Source organism: Coregonus lavaretus, assembly GCF_964263955.1.
Source record: "Coregonus lavaretus genome assembly, chromosome: 19".
NCBI classification, from domain to species: domain Eukaryota; kingdom Metazoa; phylum Chordata; class Actinopteri; order Salmoniformes; family Salmonidae; genus Coregonus; species Coregonus lavaretus.
In genome coordinates, this window is record NC_140006.1 from 7,007,616 (window position 1) to 7,025,048 (window position 17,433).

Below are 17,433 nucleotides of genomic sequence, written 5' to 3' on the forward strand. Positions count from 1 at the left end.
TATTGGGGCAGGGGAATGTCAGATTCGTATTTACATTTTATGTTAACTGTCATTGAACTGTCACTATTGGTTTCAGAGCCGAGGCGAAATAAATTGTCTGCCATGTTTTGTGTTTTGATAAGGGCTCAGAGTGACGTCATGCACTCAAGAATGTTCAACCAATCACCCGACGGGTTCTATGTCGAGACTTACTTTTACATTTTAAGCGCGCTATAGCGCAGATTTTCACCGATACAGATTGAATCAAGCCCTAAACCAAAAATCTGACATTGTTTTTACTATGGAATTTGGCTCTGCTTTAAGATGGTTGAAAGCATAGTGATAACACATTGGGAATTCAAAAAACTTCTGGCTGTCTTTTTGAGTGGGTAAATAAAGGTTGAAATCTCATTGATCAACGTCTCAACCAAATATTACCCACATTGAAATGACGTGGTGTGCCCAGTGGGTAGCTGCTTCAAAATCTCTAAGAAAGAAGATCTCTTCCATATTTTCCTTTTCTAAACATGGGAGAAATGACACTTAATTCAAATTCAATGGCCATGACATTGGTTACAGATAGTATTGACAATATTTGTACTGTGCCCATAGATCCTGATATTACAAATCAACAAATAACCAGAATCACCTCTCTGAGATGTAAGATCATAAAACTGTTACAATGGAATGGAGAGTAAGCATGTTTTGACAAGAGTAACTTTACACAAGTATTTATACTTTTAAAGTGCAAATTAAAACAGTTATACTTCTAAAGTGCAAATGAAACGTTTTTACTTCCAAGGTGGAAATTAGATGTATTTGAAAGCATTATTATTTGTTCCTCTGTGCTTGTGTCAGGATGAAATAATAATTGTGACTGGGCTGGAATGTATTGTGATCTATACAACGGGGTGGGCCTAATCCTGAATGCTGATTGGTTAAAACCGCATTCCAGTCGGTGTCTATTGCGCAAGTTACCACCGGCTAAATCTATGACGTTAAAATGCCTATTTACTCTGTTCCATCTGACTGCGCAATCCACTGTCTCATCAGCCCAGCCAAGCAATTTATAAACTTGATCTCCACTATAAAAAGCATCTAGACATTATCTCACATTTCTTTTAGACTAACATTTTGTTTTCAACAGCGGAGATTTGTATAAACCTTGCTGTCTGTCTCTCCGACATTTGCAACATAGTTTCAATATTCAAATTCGATCTCCAGCTGTAAAGGAGATGCAGGGACTCGGGAAGCAGGTGCAGTCGGTGAGTTTAATAGGAACGAACATGGAGTGAATACAAAACAGTAGTAGTGTCTAAACAGGAAACAATACGACCTAATGGGTGATACAACGGAGTGCTAGATAAAGGGAGTGATGAAGTCCAGGTGTGCCTCATGATGGGGCGCAGGTGTGTGTAATGATGGTTGCCAGGACCGGTGGTTAGTAGACCAGCGACGTTGAGCGCCGGAGGGGGGGAGAGGGAGTAGATGTGACACCAGCTGTCCCATAGTAATGAACGTGTCGGGAGTCGGGACTAGACAGACAGGCTGGCAGCGTTTCTCAGCCAGTCGAAATCATGAATCAGCTGGCATCATTTTTATGGATATATACAAATGTCAAAGTTGCGTCAATTCAAATCTGGTATTAGGAACAAAAGAGGTCAACACGACTTCTAAGATATACTAGTATTTTAATTAATATAAAACCTTCAATGGTAAATATGATGTTTCGTATATACGGGCTCCCCGATATGCCTCGCAGGGCACTCAGAGAACTAAATCCATTGTTTCAGATTGTTCTTCAAATACTCTTACAGAGAGAGAGTTCCCACCTCTATGCTGGCCAATCAGATTAGAGACTTGAGCGTGGTTTAGACTTACTCAGCCTATCCGTTGGCGCACCGGCTGCTCCCCACCTCTTCTGTTACCAGGCATACATTTATCATAACAACCTGTCATAGTGAGAAGAGCCAGCTCCCCTAGACACCATTCCTACGTCCAAGGAAGGTTCACAGATCACAAAGAACCAGTATAGTCTAGTATTTGGAGACACAAATCCATATCTCATTTTACCCCCTAAAACAGCTCTTCACATCAATCACAGCTTGCCAGGTGACACAACCTACATTAGCCCAGTCAAGAATGCATTCTTTCTAATTTAGTCATCCCATCAATTAGGAGAATAATAAATCCCCCATACAAAGAAATGTCAATTGAAAAAAGATAAAATGAAACGAAGTGCTGCTAGTTTGCAGTCTTTCCAGCTTCAGTTTGAAGTGATTGTGTTAGCTGTGTTGTTGGCTAGCTCCTCTGAACAACAGTGTCCTGACGAGTGAGCAAATGTTCTATGCCAGGTGAAATCGCGCCTCATTAGCTCATTGTTATGGATGTATCCAAATAAAACAGCTTAAACAAATGCAACTGCAGCTACTTTGCTGTTATTCTGGCTGCACTTTTTGACGTGACTGTAAGTTAGCCGTAGTTGGCTAGCTAGCAAGCAAGGGATAAGACCATTGCCAGCCAGTATGCAATGGAACGTTTAGCATGAATGACTGGGTCCCGTTCATAGATACAGATCAAAAAGACTGAACGACTGGGTCGCGTCTCTGGCAACCGAACTGATAGAACGAATGACCAGCCGGCTTGGGTAGCAACCCTAGATTTGTGTCTGGACTATATCTTGTGGAAGGATGAAATAGTATGAATAAATTCATCAAAATAACATTTTTAATTAAAATATGTCAATCATTATTTGAATATGTTGGTAACCCTTTGTATAAAAGTGATAATGTCCTCGAAGCCGGTGTTTGGAGGATATATAGTATTGGCACGGTTTGCCAATACTAACAACACCCGTGCCAATATATCCTCCAAACACGAGCTTCTCGGCCATTGTCACTTAAGCAGAGACGCTGTCATAGCACATTTAGGTTCTAGTCCCAGATTAGGTGCACGAGACTGGAAGAATGCGTACATGCTTCTAATTAGTTATCCTGGAACTGTCTCGGGTCAACACGCATGCATGCGGACCCAGGCACACACACACACACACAGAAGGACGCACGCAAAGACACAGTCACACACAAACACATACAGAAGGACGCACGCAAAGACACAGTCACACACAAACACACATAGTCCCCCCCCACACACACACACCTCCATAGTAAATGAGCGTGTCCATTAACCCCCCAAAGTAAACAATGTTGTTTTTAGGAACGCTGGAAAGGGGCAGCAGGAAGGAATCTTTCTCTAGAACGAGACACCTTGGGACCCCGGGCGGTCCAAAGGGGAAGAACGTCACACTCGGACAGAGCAGAGAGAGCGGATGGCATCACCTCTTCCTGACGGGACAGTGTGGATCATCATGGCGCCCTGGCGGAGCCCTCGGATGAATCACTCTGTGAACTTTATTGTTGTTCCTGTCAGGCAGTTTCGTGTGAAAGGGTCTCTGTCTCTCACCTCTGCTGCACCCCTGTTCCCTTCCCATGTTCTATATGTAGACCTCCGTTGGTGGCGTGGCTCCAGACCGACTTTGTCCTTCCCTCCCAGTGTCCACGGATGTTGGGTGGACCATTAAAACAGGGATGGGTGTGTCCCACCCGACTGCCGCTTGGACAAAGGTTGAGTCCCAAATGGCACCCTATTCTCCATATATTACTACTTTTGACCTGGGCCCTGTAGTGCACTATGTAGGGAATAGGTTTCCTTACGGGATGCAGCTAGGGGCCGGGGGAGCCTCTGGGGAACATGACTGTTTAGTTTTTGTTCCATCAGGGGAAGGTTGGGAACTGTGAAGGTTTGACAGAGTAGACCCACCATTACGGTACCCACTCTCCTTCTCATCCTCACATATACTGTATATATTTTTCAAGACAAGCACTTTATGACACTGTGGCAGACTTGGCCGAATAACAAAAACTAGGCTGAGCTACATATATTATCATACATGATAACAGAGAGAGAGAGGCCTTCGCACGGCTCTTATCAGGCTGAACCCTGACCCTGTTGTTTTAGTTGTCATGTTTGAACAGTGTGCGTGCGGCTGGTTACCTACATAGAGGAATAAGCTGAGGGCTATTGGGTGAGCTTTTCAATACTGTGTCAAGGACATGAATGTGTAGCTCAAGGCTTGAGTTACTCGAAGGGCCGGTTGACCGGTGAATCTCCATTGAAAGTGGTTTGTAATCTAGGCTTAATCTGTTTTAAACCCTATTCCCCCACTGACTGTTGTCCTGCGTTTATCTGGCCATTTTGAGGCTGATGCTATCATCATGAGGTTTCTACTGTACCTCAACAGACGTCAGCCACACTGACCACTATGGGTTTTATGGGTTAACTAAGTAAGGCCAAGATTTAATCCAGACCGCAGAAGATCTGCGTTGTAGCAAGGTTGACATTTAAAGGTTATTTACAATTGAGCCAACATCTGCAGCGTTGACTGCAGATGTAAGATTGCCTTTAAATGTTGCATAGCCGAAAAGAGGGCGATCGGATTGAATAGCTAAGTAAGTAGAGTCAAGCCCTAACAGATTTGCTCTAACAGTAAGAGATTTGCTACCTAAACTGTGATGACTCCATGGGTGTCCAATCTTGCTGCTTCATCCAGACTGTCCCCCATTCCTGGGCAGAGCAGGTCTATGATCAGTTTACTATATACACTGAGTGTACAAAACATTAAGAACACCTTCATACTATTGAGTTGCAACCCAACCCCCCCCATGTTGACTCCAATGCTTCCCACAGTTGTGCCAAGTTGGCTGGATGTCCTTTAGGTGTTGGACCATTCTTGATACACACAGGAAACTGTTGAGCATGAAAAACCCAGCAGTGTTGCAGTTCTTGACACAAACCGGTGCGCCTGGCACCTACTACCATACCACTTAAATATTTTGTCTTGCCCATTAACCCTCTAAATGGCACACATACACAATCAATGTCTCAATTGTCTCAAGGCTTAAAAATCCTTCTTTAACCTGTCTCCTCCCCTTCATCTACACTGATTGAAGTGGATTTAACAAGTGACATCAATAAGGATCATCACTTTCACCTGGATTCAACTGTTCAGTCTATGTCATGTTCATGTTTTGTACACTCAGTGTATATACTGAAACCTGACCTTAGATCAGTCTGTAGGAGCAGCTACATAATCATCTCTGAGCTGGCCACTGCCGTGAAGTGTGTAATAGGATTTCAGAGAAACCCCTGAGAGAGAAGAGGGAAGGAGAGGGAGAGAGAGAGGAGAGAGAGAGAGAGAGAGAGAGAGGGGCGAAAGAGAGGCCTTGGGTCCGAGCTGTGACCTGCCTCCCCCAGGCCCCTGGAACCGGATGAGGGCCAGCAGGATTAGGAGTCAGTCGCTCAGTCAACAACAGCCTTCTGACTCTATGTCTACATACCAAATACTGCGACACCCTATTCCCTATTTAGTGCACTACTTTTGAACAGAGCCACAGAGCCATAGGGCTCTCGTCAAAAGTAGTGCACTACATACACTCTTAGAAAAAAAGGTGCTATCTACACTGTAAAGAGGTTACTGTGAATTTGACAGTAGCTCGGCAAACAAAATTCTATATTTCATATTACAATACACCTGCTGTAATATGAATACGGTATCAAAGCAAGTGCTGTGTAATGACAGTACAATACCGTAAATTGACTGTTTTATACTGTAAAAAAACGAAATGCTAGCGTAATCTGAATGAATGGATGAATGAATTACCTACCTTGAACCAAAAAGGGTTCTCCTATGGGAACAGCGAAAGAACCCATTTGGGACACAGACCATGGCTCCATGGCTACTGGTTACATACTGTCAACATTAGCATCATGTGTTTACCGGTCATCTGTTATCCTTCAGTTGTCGTCAGTAAGTAAGCCTGTCTGAGCCAGAATGGCCCATAGGGGCAGGAGCCTATCTGCTGTTTCCTGTAGCGTGAGGCAGCTTGATGTACAAGTACACCCCCTGGACAGGACTCTAGACTGTCAATACTAAATCAAAACTGCTGAGCTTAGCTCTATGCATGGCCCCAGTCTTAAATTGTTGTTCAAAAGAACCTCAGTTGACCTCAAAACATGTATTTGTGTTATGCATCAAACATTATTTGTGTTATAATGTCGCCAATAACTAGACCTGGCATTTATTTGTGCGCTCATTCTCGCTCTTATTTCCATCAGAAATGATGGGAAAGGAAATGGTTTTCTTCGACTTTGAACTGGAGTCGAGACATAAAATAGTATCTTGTTTCAATTTCCTCAAATGGTTCTTGAACTACACTGTCAAGGAGGCAAAACAAACCTTACCATAAACACCCACAATCAGTCACTGCGTATTGCTAAAAAAAAACAGAATTTCCTCAATGGAAATTTGGTAACACTTTATTTCAAGTGTACCTACATGACTTGTATTACTTATGAATGTGTTATGCAATCGTTATGAATGTATTGTGAAGTGTTATACCCTTAAAATAAACTGTTGCCGGAAATGTTGTGCTGTGTAATACAGTGAACAAAAGACTGGAACTTAGAACAGGGTGATTAAAACTAAAACTGCCTAGTGCCATAATCTTACTATAACTCCACGTACCTACAGACAGACTTTATGAGATTATAATTTCTGCCAATGCGTGCATCACAACCCTATTAGCTTCATTACAGCTTCTGACGTGCTGAAATCGGTTCATTGGCTCAAAGCTGCTGGTCACCCTTACCCTCAACCTCACTAAACGGCAGCACACTCATTACACATGTTTTTTTTATTCTAGTTACTCTGTCCTCTGCAGGATCTGGTCTCCGTTCCAAATGGCACCCTGTTCCCTAGTGCACTATTTTTGACCAGAGACTAGTACTTTTGCACTATAGAACCCTATGGGCCCTGGTCAAAAGTAGTGCACTACGGGGAATAGGATGCCATTTGGGACACACACTTGATCTCTGCTCTGTCCTCTGTGATCGGAGGAAGCAGTTCTCTGGAGGTTTGCCAGCCATCACGGCTGCATCCCAAATGGCACCCCTTTTCCTACATAGTGCACTACTTTTACAAGGGGAATAGGGTGCCATTTGGGACATACAGTGCTATGAAAAAGTATTTGCCCCCTTTCTAATTTTCTCTACTTTTGCATATTTGTGATACTGAATGTTATCAGATCTTCAACCAAAAACCTAATATTAGATAAAGGGAACATAAGTGAACAAATAACACAACAATTACATATTTATTTCATAAACAAAGGTATGCAACACCCTCCCCTGTGTGAAAAAGTAATTGCCCCCTTACACTCAATAACTGGTTGTGCCACCTTTAGCTCCAATGACTCCAACCAAATGCTTCCTGTAGTTGTTGATCAGTCTCTCACGTTGCTTTGGAAGAATTTTTTCCCACTCTTCCATGCAGAACCGCTTTAACTCAGTGACGTGTGGGTTTTCAAGCATGAACTGCTCGTTTCAAGTCCTGCCACAACATCTCAATTGGGATTAGGTCTGGACTTTGACTAGGCCATTCCAAAACTTCCAATTTGTTGCTTTTTAGCAATTTTCATGTAGACTTGATTGTGTGTTTTGGATCATTGTCTTGCTGCATGACCCAGCTGCGCTTCAGCTTCAGCTCACAGACGGATGGTCTGACATTCTCCTGTAGAATTCTCTGATACAGAGCAGAATTCATGGTTCCTTCTATTAAGGCAAGTCGTCCAGGTCCTGAGGCAGCAAAGCATCCCCAAACCATCACACCACCACCACCAGGCTTGACCTTTGGTATGATGTTCTTACTGTGGAATGCAGAGTTTGGTTTTCACCAGGCATTACTGGAACCATGTCGTCCAAAAAGTTATACTTTTGAATCATCTGTCCATAGAACGTTCTTCCAAGAGTCTTGATGATCATCCAGGTGCTTTTTGGCAAACTTTAGTCAACTTTTTGGACGAGATGGGTCAACTATGACAGACAAAATGAGAAAAAAAAATGCTGAAAATCACATTGTAGGATTTTTAATGAATTTATTTGCAAATTATGGTGGAAAATAAGTATTTGGTCAATAACAAAAAGTTTCTCAATACTTTGTTATATACCCTTTGTTGGCAATGACACAGGTCAAACGTTTTCTGTAAGTCTTCACAAGGTTTTCACACACTGTTGCTGGTATTTTGGCTCATTCCTCCATGCAGATCTCCTCTAGAGCAGTGATGTTTTGGGGCTGTCGCTGGGCAACACAGACTTTCAACTCCCTCCAAAGATTTTCTATGGGGTTGAGATCTGGAGACTGGCTAGGCCACTCCAGGACCTTGAAATGCTTCTTACGAAGCCACTCCTTTGTTGCCCGGGCGGTGTGTTTGGGATCATTGTCATGCTGAAAGACCCAGCCACGTTTCATCTTCAATGCCCTTGCAGATGGAAGGAGGTTTTCACTCAAAATCTCACGATACATGGCCCCATTCATTCTTTCCTTTACACTGATCAGTCGTCCTGGTCCCTTTGCAGAAAAACAGCCCCAAAGCATGATGTTTCCACCCCCATGCTTCATAGTAGGTATGGTGTTCTTTGGATGCAACTCAGCATTCTTTGTCCTCCAAACACGACGAGTTGAGTTTTTACCAAAAAGTTATATTTTGGTTTCATCTGACCATATGACATTCTCCCAATCCTCTTCTGGATCATCCAAATGCACTCTAGCAAACTTCAGACGGGCCTGGATATGTACTGGCTTAAGCAGGGGGACACGTCTGGCACTGCAGGATTTGAGTCCCTGGCGGCGTAGTGTGTTACTGATGGTAGGCTTTGTTACTTTGGTCCCAGCTCTCTGCAGGTCATTCACTAGGTCCCCCCGTGTGGTTCTGGGATTTTTGCTCACCGTTCCTGTGATCATTTTGACCCCACGGGGTGAGAACTTGCGTGTAGCCCCAGATCGAGGGAGATTATCAGTGGTCTTGTATGTCTTCCATTTCCTAACAATTGCTCCCACAGTTGATTTCTTCAAACCAAGCTGCTTACCTATTGCAGATTCAGTCTTCCCAGCCTGTTGCAGGTCTACAATTTTGTTTCTGGTGTCCTTTGACAGCTCTTTGGTCTTGGCCATAGTGGAGTTTGGAGTGTGACTGTTTGAGGTTGTGGACATGTGTCTTTTATACTGATAACAAGTTCAAACAGGTGCCATTAATACAGGTAACGAGTGGAGGACAGAGGAGCCTCTTAAAGAAGAAGTTTCAGGTCTGTAAGAGCCAGAAATCTTGCTTGTTTGTAGGTGACCAAATACTTATTTTCCACCATAATTTGCAAATAAATTCATAAAAAATCCTACAATGTGATTTTCTGGAATTTTTTTTCTAAATTTGTCTGTCATAGTTGACGTCTACCTATGATGAAAATTACAGGCCTCTCTCATCTTCTTAAATGGGAGAACTTGCACAATTGGTGGCTGACTAAATACTTTTTTTCCCCACTGTAGAAACCCTGGATTGCTGATGCTATGTATTGGCCAATTAGAGGCTTTGAAGCCACCGGCCGCCATATTGGCACTCCCCAGAAGGAGCAGTCCTCCATAGGAATGAATGGAATTCTACAATTTATTTGTTGAATTGAGGACAGTAACATTAGTATGGAAGCCCAAACTAACTCAAAATGTCCAGATACTAACTCGACATTTTTAGATAGTAGAACATACATATAGGATATGTTTCTTCATTTGTAGCAATATGTGGCAAATTATTTCAATTTATCCATGTTGCAGAGATCAGCACAGCACTGCCACCAGCAAATGTGTGGCGAGCTGGCATTTGCCCCAACACTTTCTATTCGGTTGGATAAAAAATATTGAAACAAAAGCGTTGAAAAGAGGGACAAAGTACTGTTGCCTCATGATTGGTCAAGTCGTGTACAATTACTCTGTGTTTCAGTCTGATCAGCTGTAGCCTACTGATAACAACCACAGCTGCAGATAGCCTGGAGAAGCCTATGAGCTCTGATCCCCTCTGGCCAGGGGAAACGAAGCGGTAACGTCATGTATTTATTGCCTAAGCTATGTACCTGTATTTATAGCCGAAAATAGGCCTATTTATTTGTGTTAAGAGAAAATGTGAATGTCATCAAATGTGTTTTATATTAAAACTTCAGGTAGCTAGGCTACCTAGACCTTATCAATCCAAATGATTGACTGGAATTAATCAATCAACACAATAGTGATGACATACTGTGTGAGTAACTATTTAATTACAGATGCAAAGGCATACACAATGCAATCCTGCATAAAGCAAGCGCAGCCCTGTTAGTTCTTTAGTCCAATCGCAGTTGTGTAGTTTTTATAAAACAATACGACCTGATTAGAAAAAGCATTGTCCCATCGTAGCCCATATAATACAGTTTTACAGCTGATTTATTACTATGTCATACCCTACTACTAGGGTCCAGAGTTTTACCTGGTTAGGTTAGCCTACCAGATCAGAAAAAACACTCCTATGGTGACACCTCTGAAATCACCATACAATGTTACCAATTAAGAAACATTCGGAAAGTATTCAAACCCCTTGAATTTTTCCACATTTTGTTACGATACAGCCTTATTCTAAAATGGATTAAATAAAAAATAAAAAAAATACACACAATACCCCATAATGACAAAGCGAAAAAAGGTTTAGACATTTTTGCTAATTTGTTACAAATAAAACATGGAAATATCACATTTATATATGTTTTCAGACCCTTTACTCAGTACTTTGTTTAAGCACCTTTGGAAGCGATTACAGCTTCGAGTCTTCTTGGGTATGATGCTACAAGCTTGGCACACCTGTATTTGGGGAGTTTCTCCTATTCTTCTCTGCAGATCCTCTCAAGCTCTGTCAGGTTGGATGGGGAGCGTCGCTGCGCAGGTACCCTTCCCCAGATCTGTGCCTCGACACAATCCTGTCTCGGAGCTCTACGGACAATTTCTTCGACCTCATGGCTTGGTTTTTGCTCTGACATGCACTGTCAACTGTGAGACCTTATATAGACAGGTGTGTGCCTTTCCAAATCATGTCCAATCAATTGAATTTACCACAGGTGGACTCCAATCAAGTTGTAGAAACATCTCAAAGATGATCAATGGAAACTGGATGCAGCTGAGCTCAATTTCGAGTCTCATAGCAAAAGGTCTGAATACTTACGGAAATGTTAGATTTCCGTATTTTTTTTTTTATACATTTGCAAAAATGTCTAAAAACCTGTTTTTGCTTTGTCATTATGGGGTATTGTGTGTAGATTGGGTTTATAGACATCATTGGTGCATACGTGCGTGTTTGTGCATGTGTTTGAATTCCTGTAAGATTGAGGGCTATTTTCTCTTAATTGGTGACAGAAGAGGTTCCTTTTTTTATCCGAAATGTACTGGTCCTGCTGGGAAGAGAGGATGCTAACAGGTAGTGAGTTAACACTGGTGGTATTGTCCAGCCAATCCCCTGGCTGCCAGTACAGGAAGACTAATCTAAGTAATCATTCCGCTTGTTGTTATCAGTTATAAGCATCACCCATCAACCTTTCAACACAGGTAGAGCAGTGGTTAGTTATAAATAATAAATATGATTACAGTAAATGAACAATAAGCATCTCCACCCTATCAAAGGTTGCGTCCCAAATGGGAGCCTATTCCATATGTAGTGCACTACTTTTGAACAGGGCCCATAGGGCTCTCGTCAAAGGTAGTGCACTATATAGGTAATAGGGTGGCATTTTGGACGCAGGTCTATGGTCCTCATATGCACCACCAGTGTCCTACAAAGTGTACTAAAATCTATTTTTCTACTATTATCTATTATCTATCTATAACCCTTATTTTACCAGGTAAGTTGGCTGAGAAGAACACACTGTCCTCTCCACGCCAGCAAAGAGGTGTGGGAAAGAGTTGCAGCCAGGGGAGAGGAGAGACAGTATTTATGGGTTGTTCCACCAGTTCACTGCCTTATGAGAAGTGTAACTTGGTCCCCAAAAACTTTTTTCATAAACAGCCGAAGAACCCTTTTAGGATCTAGATAGCTCCTTTTTTTCTAAGAGTGTACAGTAAACATCAACACATATCGGTTGAATCCCAAATGGCACCCTATCCCCCTATATAGTGCCCAACTTTGGACCAAAGCCCATAGGGCTCACTATACGGCCCATAGTGCACTATGTAGGGAATAGGTCGCCATTTGGCACTGGCACATCCTCCCACCTCTTCAATAGTGTCTCTCTACAGCAGTGTAGGAAGAGACCCCTTCAGTTCAGCCCTTTGAGTCTGGCACGTGAGACTATGTACGCCCCAAATGGCACCCTATTCCCTATATAGTGCATTACTTTAAAGAAAAGTTGTGTACTAGTTGCCATTTGGGACATAACCCACCTCTTCAACAATACATACAGACAACACAAGTGAATTGCAGAAAGCTAAAACTGGAAACAATTGGTACACATATATCTTAGTTGTGTAAAGTACTTAAGTAAAAATACTTGAAAGTACTACTTAAGTTGTTTTTTGGGGTATCTGTACTTTACTTTGCTACTTATATTATTGACAACTTTTACTTTTACTTCACTACATTCCTAAAGAAAATTATGTACTTTTTACTCCATGCATTTTTCCTGACACCCAAAAGTACTCGTTACATTTTGAATGCTTAGCAGGACAGGAACATTGCCTAATTCACACACTTATCAAGAGAACATCCCTGGTCATCCCTACTGCTTCTGATGTTTATAAATGATGTCTGAATGTTGGAGCATGCCCCTGGCTATCTGTAAATTAAATTTAAAAAATATGCTTTAATATATTTATATAAGGAATTTGAAATTACTTGTACTTTTGATACTTAAGTACATTTTAGCAATTACATTTACTTTTGATACTTAAGTATATTTAAAACCAAATACTTTTAGACTTTTACTCAAGTAGTATTTTACTGGGTGACTTTCACTTTTACTTGAGTCATTTTCTATTAAGGTATCTTTACTTTTACTCAAGTATGACAATTGGGTACTTTTTCCACCACTGGTGATAGTCCCTCTCTAAGCGTATAGCATTGACATAGGGAGGATATGGTCTATCTGAGCACAAGGGGTTTCAGTGCAGCTGTTTTTCCCATAAAGGCTGCCAAGGACTAACACAGAGAGAAGAGATAACAATTCTGGACAATGTGATGCTTGTAAAAGTGGATATTTCCGTCTATGTTTAAACAAAGAGAATATTTCAGTCTCCCTGAATTGTTGGTCTAGCCTACGAGTTTACGTCCCAAATGGCACCCTATTCACCATATAGATCCCGATGTGCCCTGATCAAAAGTAGTGCCCTATAAAGGGAATAGGGTGCCGTTTGGAATGTAGACCATGATTAACAGACATACAACCTCCTGTAGCATACAACCTACCCTTTCCCACCATGTCTTAAAACTGGATGGGCAGGTTGGTTGGCGTCCGCAGAACAAAGAACTAAAGAAGAGGGGGAAGAAATGAAAATGTAATCAACAAGTGTTCTTGCAAATATTTATCCTCCTGACCTAGCTGACTAAACTCCACTCCATGGTAAAGGAAGTTTCTGATTAACTCCACCAATGGAGTGGGGCTGAGACCAGGCATTGGGAATTCAGCTCCAACTACATTTATTCGCCCAAGGTCAATACTTTAAAATACTTTAACTTATTCAACGCTTACCTTGTACTTATGTTTGCCCTCTGTAGTTGCATGCCTTTGTTTGCTGAAATCCATACTTTTTAATCAAATACAACCACCAACTGTTTGCTCATCGCTGTTGCTCTAAAATGGCAACTCAGCACAAATGTGCATTTGTGCCAATTGAATCTCAAGAAGGAAACAGTCGGTGGTTGTATTTCATTGACGCTTATTGAAAAAATATGTATTTCAGCAAACAACTTCCTTCACCATGGAGTGGAGTTTAGTCAAGCTACTCCTGACCCTAATTGAAAGTGGAGCTTTATTCCCACACATAATTCATTAAGAGTCTATAAGTAACATAATAAACAAATCCCCATCAAAATCCGTCAGTTTAAACTAGATCTATAAGGTTTGTTGAATGGGTTGCTTCTCAATCCACCACACCCGCCTACGTCGGTCTTCCGCATCTATGGTGGAAGGTGGCCGAGCTACAGCATTGTTTGTAGACATCCCGAAAATCGGTCTTCTTGTAGATATAGGACAGACACTTAAAAACCTTATTTCTTATGATTTATTTTTTGACTGTCTTTTTTGCAATTTATGTATGTGTTATTCAATGCGCTTCTATGGGTTATAGTAGTAAAGGCCAACTTCATTATTTTATAAAATAATTGTTTTCATATTATTTTGATACCTAAAGGGGTACTAAAATTCAAAATAAAATAGCTAAATAATCCATGGTATGACCCATGGTTTTTACAGTATCTTTAGTTTAACTGCCTAATCCAAATATTCTCCAGTCCGTATTTCCCCTTCGCCCCAGCTGGCTCAGTTTACTGGCGGAGGAGAGGCAGAGAAGGGGATCATAGAGGACTGAACAATCTACCTCTCATGTGGGAGAGTAAACTATACCTTTTCGACTTTATTTTGACAGTTCTCGTTATGCAATAACAATGTGGTCATTTTGAAGGGAGATATCCCTCATGTAAAATCACCGAAACGCGCTTTATTGTGAAGAAAGTGTGCGAACAACTAGACCAACGTCGAAGTCTGACAGTCAGTGTTGTCTTGAGAGGAAGTCTCGTAAATGTCAGTATTGACCGAATCGAGTTTGCGGTTTTAATTATTTATTCTCTCCATACAAGGTTCAGATGAGTTTAAGTAAACTACCTAGTAATCGCTAGAATTGTACGTTTATTCAAGAAGAGTTTGGAGTATTTTTGTGAAAGATACCAGCGGTGAACGTGAAACGCAGTGACCCGTGGGTTTGGTTTAGTACGCCACGCGTGCCATGAACCTGAAGTTGTCATAAGCGAAGCTACAGAATGCGAGACGGGAGAAATTGCTGCACTTCATTAGCTGTGGTTTAGGTTCTTTCAATGCAAGGGAATAAGCAATTTCCGAAGTAGATACGTGGCAACATATCCATAGCGAGTGTTACAGGAAGCGTAATTAAATTGCGAGTTTATATGAAATTGCACTAACTTGTGTTGTGGCCTGCTGCACAGCCAGCTAACATTAGCTAGCAGTTAGCTAGCTAGCTGCTCCCATTGGCCTGCTCTGCGACTCTCGAGACTGCGGTTTGAATCAAGAACACTTGAAAAGAAGACTCAATGCCGTGCAATTCATTGGCAAGTGAGACTTTATCTTCGTTTGTCCACAATGAATACCACTGTTGCATTTGTTTGTGGCGATTTTGAATATCCACCAGATCTGTACAGATAACTAGCTGAAGCTAACCAGGTAGCTAGTGAACACGTTGGACTCTTCCTTCCCTCCGCCCATTTTTCCGGAATGCATGTTTTTATTTTTGTTTACCTGTGGGTTCTCGTGGTTTAGCTAACTAACCAATTGACAGCTACCACTTGCCAGCTAGTTTTAATCGACTTGACACGGATTCTTCCCCAGTTGCTCTCGACCGTGTCGTCGGTCGGATATTGACTTAAGTAAATATGTGGCAGCGGACTTGCCTTGTGGTTTTTGTGACTGCTGTCTACGTATGGAATTGTCAGCAAACGAATGGAGAAAATACAGAAAGTAAGTAGCTAGTTATAATCTTCTCACCCCGCTCTCATTTGTTTCAGATGTGTGCATTTGCATAATTGTACCTAATTTGACAGAATGTTGACAGAATGTCACTTAACTTTCTTTTCATCAGCTATGATGACAGCAAGGTCAGCCTTTTCGTTAGATACGCTAGATTTGAAAGGACAAAGGTCTATTTTATAGACTTTTTGGTTAGCAAAAAAATTACTTTGCAACCTAAACTGATCAAAATACTTTTGCAACATGCAATTGTACATGTCTATCCCATACATTTGCTTGGATATCAAAACGTACAATGTACATAATACATTTATTAGGGGTCAACATGAAACTTTTGTTCTGGTGTTATGCTTTGTATTCCATGTTATAGTGCAGCTTTTCTGGACGCAGAACACTTTATTTCATGAGGGTATATACTTACCATCGCTGAGATCTTATTTTCAAGTGATCAGAAAAAGTAAGAAAAATCGCGTACACATCAATCATAATCCCTTGTCAAAAAGGCACCAAATCACCTGTATTCATTCTTAATTTCAACACGTTCTGTCCAATATCTTAAGATAGAGTGGTCATATTGTTCTGACATTTCTATGCAATATTATGCCAATTAGGCACTTAGTATGCACATTAGGCAGTGCGGAATACATAATTACAGTAATGTTAAGCCCAATTTAAGGTAGGGTGGTCATATTATTAACAAATCTACATGCTTTATGCAAAACTGAGAGTTTGTAACAATTTGAAACAATATATGAAATTAGAATTAAGAAAATATACGACTTTATGCAAATTACATGCATAATAATATGCTAATGAGTCGGTACAGAATAAAATAAATACAGCATGTTAAACCATTAATTTAAAGTCAGGTGGTCATATTGTTAACATATATTGATGTTTTATGCAGAACTGGGAGTCTACACTGAAGAGTAAGTGTAAGCACCCACACACACACACCAGGGGTGGTAACAGAGTAATTGGGATGACATGATCATGAACAAAAAGTAGGGTAACTATTTACTAAGTTAGGTTTTATCGCAGTTATGTTGTATTCAGTAGCCCCTCTGAATAGGACTAGAGTGCAGACAAGAACACGCACAGACAAACACTTCTCAGCATCCCTACACACTCACCAACACACGCACGCACACTACTAGTCACTATTACAAAACTTGTACATGTATTACCTATCTACATTACTGTGTGATTCACTAGATTGACTGTTGTGTTGCAAATAGCAGTAAATGAGTAAACAAAATGACAGATTAAAAGAGGGTACTTATGTCAAACCAGACACTTTGAAGTCACAGCAGATTTATCACAGCACTGGATCTGATTGGATAAACCAAATTAGCCTATTTCAAATGAATGGTAAAGGAACCAGATGCACATGTACAACATTAAGTGAGTAAACAAAGACAGAGGTTTAAAATAGTTAGTTTGGCCTTAAAGTATTATGTCAAACCAACCACTTTCATTGCAGGTTTTTTACGACACTCAATTGGATCAGATTGGATAAACCAAATTAGTTCAAATGAATGGTAAGGATTAAGGATGGACATGGTACAAACAACCTAGCTTCTGTCGTTACTCTAAACAGTCCTCCCAACAAAGGCAGATATTAAAAGAGGGCAATTTACACTCATCGGCCAGTTAATTAGGTACACTGTACCGGGTCGGGACCCCCTTTGCCTCCAGAACAGCCTGAGTTCTTCGGGGCATGGATTTTACAAGTTGGAAACGTTCCACAGGGATGTTGGTTCATGCTGATGCAATGGCATCACGCAGTTGCTGCAGATTGGA

General features: G+C 41.2%; 1 protein-coding gene and 1 long non-coding RNA gene across 4 annotated transcripts in view; one reads left to right on the plus strand and one right to left on the minus strand.

Annotated features, from left to right (window-relative positions):
- The window catches only part of LOC311146661, a 32,395-nt gene extending 18,992 nt beyond the window's left edge, over positions 1 to 13,403 (minus strand). The window contains exon 1 of one of the 2 annotated variants that reach the window (XR_014614705.1): positions 13,341 to 13,403. This is a non-coding gene — a long non-coding RNA (uncharacterized lncRNA). Of the gene's footprint in view, positions 1 to 5,702; positions 6,014 to 13,340 lie in introns of those variants that run through there. The other variant, XR_014614706.1, reaches the window with a different exon arrangement.
- LOC311146660 (insulin receptor-like) overlaps positions 9,914 to 17,433 on the plus strand; it is a 93,712-nt gene continuing 86,192 nt past the window's right edge. The window contains exon 1 of one of the 2 annotated variants that reach the window (XM_084183192.1): positions 9,914 to 9,959. Coding sequence is in view for 1 of the 2 variants with exons in the window: in XM_084183191.1 (XP_084039317.1) it covers positions 15,537 to 15,621 (85 nt within the window). In the remaining variant the exon portion in view is untranslated. Of the gene's footprint in view, positions 9,960 to 14,417; positions 15,622 to 17,433 lie in introns of those variants that run through there. The other variant, XM_084183191.1, reaches the window with a different exon arrangement.